The sequence below is a fragment of the Cyphomyrmex costatus genome, unplaced genomic scaffold, assembly GCF_001594065.2.
Source record: "Cyphomyrmex costatus isolate MS0001 unplaced genomic scaffold, Ccosl1.0 scaffold378, whole genome shotgun sequence".
Lineage (NCBI taxonomy): Eukaryota > Metazoa > Arthropoda > Insecta > Hymenoptera > Formicidae > Cyphomyrmex > Cyphomyrmex costatus.
The window spans coordinates 327,754-341,322 of record NW_017277972.1 but is presented as its reverse complement, the minus strand read 5'-3'; the positions used below and the strand labels follow the sequence as shown (position 1 = coordinate 341,322).

Sequence of the window (13,569 nt, the reverse complement as noted above, 5' to 3'; positions counted from 1 at the left end):
CAAATGAAATAAGGACGACATATAAAACACAAACATACTCGTATTTCGATGCAATAAAAATTGCGTATCAGTTTGTGATGCAAACAACGTGTAATTAATCGTGCGTATGTCGAAAGGCGATAGGAATATAACAGGTATAATTCACCCGTACATTTGCGAAGAACTTATCGAACATGCGTCAATAATTCAATCTGTGCTTGACAAGTTTATATTGTTTTGAGACGAGTTCTGAAAATACGAAAAATATCTGAAATTGTTAATACAGTTTATGCTACACATTAAATAGAATAGAACGTTTAGTTTATGCTGTAAATTAAAAAAGAATATATTGTAGAATTAGAGATTAGTAATTTAAACAAATATGAAGAGTATGAAACAGTCAAAGATACAAATATTTAACATTTTTACAATTTATAAAAGTAATTCATTAATTTTTAAAATCAAACTATAAAAATCATACTAGTTTACAGTAAAAGGTTATTGCAAACCGGACTAGGTTTTTTTCTTATAAATTTTTAATTGTACCTGTACACCTGCGTAAATTAGGGTGATACCGATAGCCGGAAGGACAAGCTGGTCTTTGGCGTTGACGAGGAGGAGGTCTCTCGCATCTGCAAGATATACATATGTCACTGAATTTTTAACTCGTATTTCAACTCCTATTTAATATTTGCCCTAATGTATTAGGAGTATAATTAAGTTTCCGCCGTTTGACAAAAGATGGCGCCACCAATACATTATGGTTATGGTTAACATTGGTTGCGTTCCGTTTTTCACTGCAAGTACTGAAAATCTATAGTATACGTAACGCGAACTATAAATTTTCAATACTTGCAGTGAATAACGGAACGTAGCCATTGTCTGCTGTAAAACGTCATATCGTAAGGTTGGACATCTGGCAACAACATAACCTTGAAATATTAGCGATTTTGTATCAGCATCATATATCTTTTTTCGTGTGAAAATGTTTAGTTTGGAGCCGAATAAGCGTCATTTGCGGGAACTTCTTTAATTTGAAGAAATCTGCAGCTGAGGCGCATCGATTGCTTGTAGAAGCATATATGGTGAGGCTGTCTTAATTGTGAGAGAAGTTACCGTGAGTGGTTTCAAAAGTTTAAGAACGGTGAATTTAACGTCGAATAAGGACGTGGTTTCGACGTTTTTTGTTTTTTCGACGTGGAATCCACCAATTACCAGAAAGATGGGAAAAAGTAGTGGCTAGCGATGGACAATAACTTCGAATAAAACATTATGTACCGTTCTTTCATAATAAAGACCCAATTTTTTTTTATGAAAAAACGGCGGAAACTTATTTATACACCTAATATATTTCAGGTAGATCATTTTATAGATTTTGCAATAGAAAAGTTTCGCGCACCTGTAGGTACCTGGCAGGTTGACGCATCTCTCGGAAAATCTCGCGTCACAGCTGTATTGCCCGGTTAGACATTCATCGATGTCCTCGCATCGTCGAGCGCCCAAAGAATATTCATATCCAGACGGGCAAAAGGGTAGCCTAGTCAAACACTCAAAGTGACCTTCTTTATTTACGCAGTACTGATGCAAGTTAAGTCGACAGTTATGCAGATTCTCGGAACACTCGTTGATATCAAGACAGGTGCCATTGAAGGCTCGTCTATAGCCGTGACTGCAGGGTCGTATTAACTCGCAAACAAAGGATCCATTGGTATTGATGCATCTGCAACCAAAATTTCCGGATTTTTGTACGTTCGAGTATTAATTGTCGCAGAAGAAAAATATGCCAATCGTTACATAATTAGATAAAAGAAACGTAGAAAAAACATAGAAAAAAGAACACGCAATTTGAAATGCGTTCCACATAATTGAAGATATATACCTATGCGTACTCTGAGGACAATCGTGCCCGCCTAACAAACACTCGTCCACGTCCTGACAGCTCTTCGTCGTCGTACTAAAGTACCAGCCAGTGCTGCAAAGGGGTGAACAATCATAGCCCCCTTGAGTATTCACGCATCTCTCATGATCCCGACACCCAGGACCGATCACGCACTCGTCTATGTCCACGCAGTAGCCTGTACTTGCGTCTCTCTTGTATCCCAATCTGCAGGGTTCGGTGGACCAGTAACGATCCGTACTCTGGAATATTATATAATACGAGCATTAAAATAACAATTTTTACGAATAATCACGGAGAAAAATTGTTGAGTAATTGTTACGTTACAAAACTATAGTAAAAATGTTCTGACTATTTTTACTTAAAAGTAAAAATATCAGAGGTGTAAAAAAAAAGTACATTACAATCGTAACGTACTTTTTATCTTATTTATTATAATAAATCCATTCAAGTAATTATTACTTTATAATGAAGTAAATCCTACTATTTTCAGGACTGTATAAACAACCTTCACAAGACTTTACACGTTACTTATAAATGTATCTTTACCTCGCAGTAAATTTTATCAGCACTAAAGTAAAAAATACTCGTCGATAGTAATTTTATTGAGACGTGTGTACGATAATTTATAGATTTACTTTAGAAAATATGAAGAGTTCCTTGTAGTATGAGATCGTTATACGATTTATTTACCAGAAAAATAAAGTAAATTTTATAAGTGGGTGCCCTATATAGACCTGCCAATTCCATAAAATTGACTAAAATTTTAGCGCATATTACTTTATATTTTTCGCCGTGATTATTTTCTCAAGATCGATGTAATCACAGTAACTCACACAAAACTTATACTTCTAGATACCTCTACTTTGTTGTAGCGCGAACCAACGAACGATCTTGTTGTCGTGCTACTAGTCGTCTCGATTCTGGTAGTAGTGGTGGTTCGTGTTCCACAAACGTAGGAACCGTTCGTATTAATACAATATTGAGTCAAGCTATTGCAGGTATGTAAACCTAACAAACATTCGTTAATATCCTCGCAACGTTCCTTGATCTCGTTCGCAGATCGAGAATAATTACGCAGCTGAAAACCAGGTGGACAAGTTGGAAAACATCGGTAACCACCTTCCGTGTTCACGCAACGCTCGTCTGTACTGCAAATCGCTATTCCATTGGCACATTCGTCAATATCTATACAATACATAAATTATCAAAATTCCGTACAAAACAAGATTATTTGATGTAAAAATAAGAAATAATTATACCGATGCAGCGGTCTGATTTCCCATCGAAAAAATAACCGTCGCTGCAATCCTCGATTTCATTCATAACCGACGAAATATTCGTTCCCTCTAATTTGTACTCCCGACTAAATCGATCATCGCGTTGGTTGTCGTTGATTTCTTCCGTGGTGGATGTATCCTTATTGATTTCAAGCGGTAGGCATCTATTTTTTTTTAAATAAAGTATATTGTTAAAATCTTCCTTTGAATATACATAATTGAACAGTCACAGAAAATCGTACCTGTAACTACCAATTTCGTTAATACAACGCTCATCAAACTCGCAAGAATGCAATTGTTCGTTGCACTCGTCGACGTCGATGCATCTCGTTATTCTGGAATCGTTAGAGGGTTTGTATCCCGCCGAACAAATCATACGTGAACTCGATTGCATATTCTTTTGATGATCGGACGGATTGTTGTCATTTAGAAGACGTGGAAAAGGACTCGATGATGTTCTTGTACACTCGTACGCACCCTCCGTGTTAACACAAATCGTGTCAGAATCGGGACAAGGATTGCTCGACTCGATACATTCGTCTATGTCTAAAAAAATACATATAATATAATCTCATAGATTATAATTATTTATTTTTCCAGAGAGAAATCGACGAAAGTATAGTATTAAAAATGTGTTGTATGACTTTTAAGTTTCAATCTGTAAAATCTTGACACTGTTAACCCTTCGGAGTTTTGACGCCAAAATCTCTAATACTGATGCTAATTCTGTAAGATTTAATTTATGTTAATTAAGAAGCATTAATTAATTTCAAAGAACCAAAGTGAAATAAAAAATTAATGTTAAGTATTATTTCCACTGGAAAAAAATCAATTTTAATATTTGTTTGAATAATTTCAAGTTTACTAAATGTAACGTATATTATTTATTTGATATAAAAACCATTAATTTGATTTAATTATCATTTTTTTATTATAAGTAAATATATACTCATACTATAAGTAAATAACTACTATTAGTATTATTCAAAAAGAAATATATATTAAGATTTAGTAAACTTTTTTACAGAGTGTAATAACAAAAATCAAAATTTTCAGATATAACGACGTAAAAAATTGAAATGACATTTTTAGCAAAGAGATTTACAATTAAGTGGGAAGTCAATAGATCCACTTCCAGAGTGTTAATTTAGCAATACGCTCATATACACATATAATTTTTGTTGCATATTAATCAATCATGATAGCGCATATACATATGAATTATTGAAAAATGCAATCACTTAAGAAGTAAATTTATTACTCACATGCATGAAAGAAACAAGAATGAAGCGTCGCACGCAAAATCAGATTGTGGATGTGAGCTCAAATAGAAACCCAAGATAATTCACAACGTTTTCCGCATTCGATCGATCTTTTGAAATGAAAAAAAATTGCAATCAAGAGATGCAGTGCATGCATACTTTTATCTGGTAAAAGGACCGAAAATTTAAGTTTAAAAAATACTAAAAATTTACTTATGGAAAAGCGATGATGCGCATCACAACGAAGATATAAAAATTCTCGAGATGAAAACCGAAAGCTCACCGACGCAAACTCCCAGGCCGATATTGTATACGAATCCTTTCCCGCATTTTATATCGCACTCGTAAGCACCCTCAGTGTTTCGACATTGCTCGACATCTGCCGCACAGCTGTGAATATCTTCCGCGCACTCGTCCACATCTGATTAACAAATAAACAGAGAGGAATACGTAAAGAGGCAAGATTTCCCACAGAAAATTCATCATTTCGCCATACACGTAAATTAATTCTTGGTACATACATACATACACATGTACATGTAAATGGGTCATTCGCGTTCTGCGCGTTCCTTTTCTTTAACATTTATATACATTTTTTTAATACACAACCTTTCTATGTTCTAAAAATGTTGAAACACATATAAAAATTTCTTAATAATTTTCGTATACTTGCAAAAGTGATGAAAGTTAACCCGGGACACGAACAACCTATGTGTTCGTAGTAATAAGAACTGAAAAATCATCGTGTGTACTAATTCGACAATATCCAGGGAACACACAAAAGTCAAAAAATCAAATGACTCGATTTTAATTCTTAATAGAATATAGGCTGAATACTGGGCATGATTTTGAATGGAAAGATGTTGAGTTTTGGATGTAGAAAGATATTACTATAAACGCTTGATATCGGAGATGATACAGATTAATCGACAATCGAATGGGATAAATTTACAACAAGACACAGCTAACTTAAATCAAATTTACATTGACATCCTTAACAAAATGTAGCGTGCGCATATAATATATGTTAATGACGACATTATAGGATACACACATTATACTTACAAGGGAAGTATCACAATTGTCCGCCTCCGATTTGATTCTCCATGAAATATATTGTTAAGCACGAAAATCTAAGAGACACGTATTTTTTTATACGTGCCCTAACTCATGTTTAAGGTGAAACACCCCTTTGAAAAAAAAACGGTATTTTTTTTTCAAGGCGAATATCATCGGAAGTATAAAAGATATAAAAAAATTTTTTAAACAAAAGTTGTACGGTTTCAAGAGTACCTACTTTAAAAATACAAAGAAAAAAAATTTTTTTAATTTTTTGTTTAAATAATTTTGTTTAAAAATGTTTTAAATTTTTTTTGTATTTTCTCCTCGAAAGAAAAATACCGTTTCTTTGCAAAGGGGTGTTTCACCCCTTAAACATGAGTTAGGGCACATATAAAAAAATACTTGTCTCTTAGATTTTCGTGCTTAACAACATATTTCATGGAGAATCAAATCGGAGGCGGACAGTTGTGATACTTCCCTTGTTAGGTATAACATAGGCATAATATACATGTCAACAACTACATAAGTTTTAAGTTTGACCGACATTATTTTGTAATTCGAATTTAATAAGTAACTGATCTCAGACATCAGAGTTTCGATTTAATTGCTCTTATTTTACTTTATTGACATTATATTATTATTTATGACAATTTATGATGTTTGTGATATTTGTAAGGACGCAATAATGGTGGAGGTGAGTCTAAGATTTAAATAAAATGATTATTCAGTTTAATTAAAATTTCAAAATACTTTTTAGCTAGTTTTTCATCACCATTAACATACTAACTAATTGAGTATGGGACTCTTCTCACGATTGTTGTGTCTGCAATCTTAGGAGTATGAATTTTGAGATGTCGAACTATTATATTTTATTACAATATGCGCTGAAGATGACTCAAAACAAGAGTCGAAACGTACGAGAAGCAAATTTATAAACGTCATCGAAATAAAGGTTGCTTAGCTTTGTAAATATATATTTAAAATTATTCGCAAATTTTATAACCAGCGGTTGACTCACATTACCTGTCATATTTGTTTTTAATTTATTCATTAATTTGTATTAATTCATGAGTCGTTAACCAAACTTAATAGGTTTGTGCTATTTTATTCATTCTTTTGTTAATTCTTAATATCAGTACAAACGGTCAAATTTTATAATCAAAAAATCGTCATTTTTTACTTTCTCTCGACTTGGTGTTTTTTCTTGAGTAGTTGACCAAATAAATATAAATATTGACAACATTATATACCTTTGCATAGCTGCAATGATTTGTCGAATTTGAATCCCGCAGGACAGGACTTCACGCCGGTCATTTCCAGACACGTGTAACTACCTGGCGTATTCACGCAAAATGGTTTATCTGCAGCGCACGCAGCTGATAAAACGACACACTCATCAATATCTGGAAAATAAACATATAATAATAATAATAAATAAAATGTTGATTTCCAATTTGTTAATCAAAGGTGCGAATAATGTAACATTAAAAACTCGCTTCTTCTTACCTGCGCAGTCACCTGTCAATGGATGCCACTCGTAACCCGGAGGGCATGCTTCGTAGGATGCACTCTTCGCGGATTTCTCCTTGATGCAAATGTACGATCCTATGGTGTTCTGGCATCCTCCATCGGGACACACGTTGCGTTCCAGACATTCATCCACGTCTGATCGATGGATCAGCGAGAAATGACGATCACATACGAATATTGATCGTAAAAATAAGCAGCGTAGCGAATTAAACAAAAATCAATCTCCCAGAATAATAAAAAAAAAATACAAACTCGATCACAATTTACATAAGCGAGATAACAATGCTGCTAACAACGAACATGGCGATACAATCACGATATTGCACAAGAAACGTAAAACTCGAGCGAGTACGTTAGAGTTATATTAAGTAAACGAAAACGAGAATGTACTTCTGCAGGGTTGAAAAATAAAATTATAACGCCGTATGATTTTAGTTCTCTGTTATCTTTATTTAATAGATAGCGTTATTTATGATTCGATAGAAACATTTTATTTAAATAAAAATTTGAAATAATAAAATTATAAACAGAGGGCATGTAAGAATCAGTTTATCAAAACAATATAGATTAAAATATTTATTAAATATTTTAATCTATATTGTTTAATATTTAATAAATATTTTAATCTATGTATATATACAGGATGGGCCATTTTAATCTCCCCACCTGAATTTCTCGAAAACTAAATCCTGTAAACAAAAATGGTTCAAATAAAAATTGAACGGTATCGAGGGGGACACGTTTCAGTCACATTGTTTTTTTTCTAAGTGGAGGAGCTAAAAAGATATGAAGGTCACATCAGCTTTTTTAAATGGAATTATGTAATTTTTTTTAGGTAACGTGATTTCTCTAATTATTTTGCATATAAAAGTATTAAGGTAGACATACCAAAAAACCAATAGTTTTCGAGATATTTTACACTTTATTTTGATACATATTGACACAAAATGTTAAATAACTCGTAAACTGTTGACTTTTTGATTATCGTACCTTAATACTTTTGTGAACAGAATAATGAGGTAAATCAAGTGGTATAAAAAAAAACAAATAGTTGCGTATTTAAAAAATTATCCATTTTGTATACAATTTTTTTTAAAGCAACTATGTGTTTTCTTTACACCATTTGATTTATCTCATTATTCTGTTCACAAAAGTATTAAGGTACGATAATCAAAAATCAACAGTTTACGAGTTATTAAACATTTTGTGTCAATATGTATCAAAATAAAGTGTAAAATATCTCGAAAACTATTGGTTTTTTGGTATCTCTACCTTAATACTTTTATATGCAAAATAATTAGAATCACGTTATCTAAAAAAAATTACATAATTCCATTTAAAAAAGTGGAGGTGACCTTTATATCTTTTTAGCGCCTCCACTTAGAAAAAAAACAACATGACTAAAACGTGTCCCCCTCGATACCGTTCCATTTTTATTTGAAACATTTTTGTCTACAGGATATAGTTCTCGCGAAATTCAGGTGGGGAGATTAAAATAGCCCACCCTGTATATATATTGTTTTGACAAATTGACTCTTATATATCGTGTTTATAATTTTATTATCACACGGGAGACGTGGTAGTGTCTCCGGCCATGTTCAAAAACTGAAAGACACTACAAGTCTCTTATTTCGAGACATTAAAGTTTATTTTTCGGGGGTGCATAACTACTAAAATATAAAAAATTTTGAATCGAACGTTATATGTCCTGAAAGGCGGCATCCCCAAGAGTAATACGAGCCAAAAAAATTTTAAATCGGTCAAACCGTTCTGGACAATGGATATACAAGCGGTCGAAAAGTGATGATTTTAATGAAAAATTAAGAAACGTCTCCTTCTTCTCCTCCTTCTTTTTCTTCTTCTCTATTCGCATTCAAGGCCGTATTAAAACTTTCTAACATCCCCTCTCACCTTTCACTCATACCTTTACCATCTTCGACCCACTGCACCTCCTCCCACTTCCCTCCCTTCCCCTCACCGCCCACCTCATCATCCCTCTCTTTCGCTGTATTTCATTCTCTTTCATTATTTAATATTTTTAAATCATTTTTTTATATATATGTGATATATTTGTACTCTAAAAAGTAAGTGATATCCGTAAAAAATTATATCATACAAATGAAAAGTTCAAGCCATGTTCAAAAAAGGATACTAAAAAATTTAAACCTTTCTATCTAATAATAATATATATTACCATGAAAAGTAACTGACATATTATTAATTAAAGGTGCCAGTACAAAGTGAATATACATAAAGTATAGGGTAAACCTGGTATATACGCCGCACCTATCGAAAACTTAATTTATCAATTATTATTTACTCTGTTTAAAGCAAATTAATTATACAAATAAAAACTTATTCATAAGAAAATCACAAATAATCTATAAATAAGATGTAAAATGACGACGTAACTTGCATTTGTTTATTAATATATGACAATTTTTATTGTTCAGAATGAAAATTGGAATACAAATAGGACTTAATACAATTTTTTTTAAATAGCTTCAAATCTTTGAAAATAATCGTTAAACGTTTAAGATTTATCAACATTTATGCATTAATGCAAAATATAATTGTTAGAATTAACAAAAACTTCTTAAATAGAGCGTCTGTGCTGCGGCACAGCATCCCGCTCGCTAAAAATGCCGTATATCCCAAATAGATGGGATATATAAGACAACTAATTAAACAAACAATACAGGAGCAAAGCACTTGTATTTTGCTATACAACATGCTTTACTATTCCTCTACACATATGTATTGCAAAACAACCACTAAGTCTTTTACACGCTCTACAGTAATCATTTTATAATATGTAGATTATAAATTATGATGGCACTATTTATTACAGTAAAAAATCGATTTAACTCGCAATAATTTCATTAATCTTAACGGTAAAAAATTAAAATCATAACATAATACTAATATACCATAAAGGCATGTAACAAAGTAATTGACGGAAAATTATCCCCACTCCTTCTATTTTTTCTGACTTCTGCGGCGTATTTCCTGACGCGGCGTATATACCGGGTTTACCCTATGTAACTTTCGGCCGATTTTCGAATCACCTCCGCTTTCCACTGTTCCCCTCACCTTACCGCTCTGCGTGCAGATCAAATGTCGCTCGAGCATCGTGTGGCATTTGGACCGCGCGCGGTGAGATGAGGGGGATTTTATTATTAAGAATAAATAAATAATAAATAATAAATAAATAAAGCTGCCGATATCAAAACAATAATAAGAATAAAGTAAAGGACAAATCCGAGAAATCTTCAATAAATAATTAGGAAATTAATAAATATAAAATTAGAAATAGAATTAAAACAATATCAAAATGCATACATAACATGTTTCGGCTCCTAAATTGAGTCTTCTTCAGATGTAGAGGAAACCATTATATCGTAGTGGCGGTAAATTTGTAATTGTATTCAAATATTGTGATGTCAAATGAGTGACTCTCCGAGAGAACAATTCGTTGACAGAAGATTGATAAATAGAATGTTGGCAGAATCAATAATCTAATGTGAAATAACGTGGTGTAATGAGTTTAAATATAATAATTAAGCGAAATTCGTTTTCTCAATAACTCACCCAGACAGCACTCATGATGGGTTTTATTAAGAGAGAGTCCTTTGATCTTAAAGGGGAGGGCGCGAGGTGTTACTCACCGATTTTAAAAAGGCTTATGTACGTTAAAGTACTCTAGTAATAGAGTACTTTGGCAAAGGGATATGACCCAACTCTCAGCCGTTTTCGAGAAAAACCGGTTTAAAGTTTACAGTTCCGTATATACCGGTCGCGTTAAACCCATTGTCGAGAAGGCGGCTGAGAGTTTGGTCGTATCCCTTTGCCAAAAGTACTCTATTACTAGAGTACTTTAACATACATATGTAAGCCTTTTTAAAATCGGTGAGTAACACCTCGCGCCCTCGTTAGTTATTTAAAATTTTGAAACATATTTTATATCTTACAATTAGCCTGCTTTCCAATAGTTGTTGTTAAACTGAAAATCTATAGTATATAGTACATATGTAACGTAAATTAATAAACAATATTCAATTGTTACGTCCTGTAGACTCCACGATTCTTTTCTTTCAAAGGATCTTAATCAGCGTCATGACTAGAATGACATTTACGAGAAGGGACCGAGTACGGATATCTGATAATGGAGCCTATAAGTAAACTCCATGCACTGGGAAACTCGTAAATGCCACTCAAAAGAAAAATCAAAAGAGAAAAAACAGCATGCGTACAAGGCTGGCGGCGCAGCGATAAAAATTGCGAAACCGTAAATTTCCAATGCAAGGCGGTCACGGGATAACGAACATTCAAAAGTACCATCTAGGGGTGATCCGCGATTCTAAGAAAACTCGTTTAAGAAATAACAGGCGCCACGTCTCTCGTGCCAAATCGTAAAACTCTTTAGAGGGTTTCCCACGGCAATGTTACCTGACTCACCACCGACAGCGGTTATCCGGCACACAACAAATGTAAATCAAGCCGCAAAAACCAACAATTCCTCCGGTCATATATTTTATTACAACAAAAGCGCGGCATGGTCCCGACAACGATTTCCAACACTCGACACCCTTAAGAAAAATTGTAAAATAGCTTATTTTTAAAATTCTTCCGGGAATGCGCTAGATCAACAACGATAGGACTTAAAAAAAAAATCGTAAAATCCCTTACTCTTAAAACTCTTCCAAGAAGACGCTTGATCAACAACGATAGGAGTTAAGAAAAGTCGTAAATCACGTCACTAGTTGCTGGCGAAGCAACAATCTCGGACAAAGGAAAAGCCCGCCTTTTTGGGGTATAAATACGAGGGCCACGGAAGCGCACAGAGTCAGTTCTAATCGTCTGTTAGTCAGTTCTACAAGTCTGAGTCAGTTGTCCGAGGCGATAGCCCGAGTCAACTGTCCGGTCAGTTCGTCAGTACTATTTCGTCAGTCAGTCGCGATTAACCTATTGGTCGAAGTCAGTTGTCCGAGGCAACAGCCCGAGTCAACTGACTGAGATCTCCGTACGTAAAATCTGTGCACCAAGACCACCAGCGACTGTGCGCCTCCGTGACCATCGCAAGGACCGGAAGTTCCGCCTCCATTTCAGGGATCGGAAGTTCCGCCACGGTGACCGTCTTGTGAGGGACAGAGAATTTTCGTCGCTCCGACCACCAAGTAAGATCAAATTTTTGTCCCCTCTTACCCCTTTTACCTTCCTTTTTCGGGGAGTATACGTACACAATTGTATGCACGTAACCCCCAACCTAAATTTCCCTTCCACGTAACACGTAACGTCTTAATTTCTAGTGCGCACTCGCAGTGCCACAAGGGAGTCTCGCGCAAGAGGCCCCCTCGCTAATAACCGCCGGAGTCCGCGGTCCCGTCAGCCAGCTCTTGCTACGCCGCCTTCCTCCGCACAGCCCGCTACCGATAATCATACCGCGACACCCTACACAGAAGCCCCCCTCGATTCTCCCTCGATTTCCGCTCTCCCCATGAACGAGCGGTTCCCTCCCACCTCCCTTGACGATGTTCCCACTCCCGCTCCCCTCCTTGAACCCAATTTACCTTCCCCCAAAACCTCCTCCTCCTCCTCACAAACCCATTTCCCTCCAGAGCAGGTAACCGTGATATACCTCCCTGGAGTGACCACCCCCTTCTTCGTTCCCATAAGCGCTATTCGCCCCTTATGCCCCTGTTCTTCCCGGTACCTCCTCCCCCGCTCCTTTTCCTCTCACCCGAACAGTATACAGACTCACACACACACATGATATTTTTATTATTTTGCATTTATTTACGTTTCATTTGTAATGTTCCTTTTTTTATAATTAATAAATATTTAAGATTAATCATTTAATGTAAAACCGCTTAATTTTTACTTAACTCCTTACTCGTATTCTTTCCCTACTTCCCTACGGGAGTTAACCCCATAGATCGCACAGGTCCACTCCCAGGTCATAGTTAAGTTCCCTGACCTAAAATTTGAAGGACCAACGTTTGTGCCGCTCATGGAAAAGGGCGTCATAGTGTCTCTTTCGGGACACTGACCCACTTTCCGGAGCATTTAAAAGTATGTTCGACTCGCAGGACACTCCACGATGTGTACCTGCGAGAGTCGGAATTCGGTTGCGCTCCTTCGTTGCCCCCTTCCGAAATTTGGGGATCGAGCGTGACCAAATCTTGGATAAGGTTCGTTGCGCCCTTTCGCTCGAGCGACATTTGGACCGCGCGCGGTGAGGGGGACAGCGAAAGGCTGAGGCAATTCGAAAATCGGCTGAAAGTTACATACACTTTATGTATGTTCATTTTGAACTGGCACCTTTAATTAATAATATATCAGTTCTTTTCGTGGTAATATATTATTATTATCTACATAAAAAGGTTAAATTTTTGAATATCTTTTTTTGAACATGGCTTGAACTTTTTATTTTTATGATATGATTATTTTCGGATATCACTTACTTTTTAGAGTACAAATATATCACAAATATATATTAAAAAAATAATTTAAAAATATTATATAACGAAAGAGAGTGAAATACGACGAAAGAGAGGGG

General features: G+C 35.1%; 1 protein-coding gene across 1 annotated transcript in view; it reads right to left on the bottom strand.

Annotated features, from left to right (window-relative positions):
• The window catches only part of LOC108776752 (fibrillin-1), a 33,086-nt gene that overhangs the window by 5,872 nt on the left and 13,645 nt on the right, over positions 1-13,569 (bottom strand). The window contains exons 6-14 of the mRNA XM_018543454.1: positions 6,987-7,145; positions 6,731-6,883; positions 4,702-4,839; positions 3,399-3,702; positions 3,139-3,320; positions 2,715-3,064; positions 1,859-2,118; positions 1,379-1,699; positions 526-611 (exon numbers count right to left, since the gene is read on the bottom strand). Coding sequence (XP_018398956.1) covers positions 526-611; positions 1,379-1,699; positions 1,859-2,118; positions 2,715-3,064; positions 3,139-3,320; positions 3,399-3,702; positions 4,702-4,839; positions 6,731-6,883; positions 6,987-7,145 — 1,953 coding nt within the window. The remainder of the gene's footprint in view (positions 1-525; positions 612-1,378; positions 1,700-1,858; positions 2,119-2,714; positions 3,065-3,138; positions 3,321-3,398; positions 3,703-4,701; positions 4,840-6,730; positions 6,884-6,986; positions 7,146-13,569) is intronic.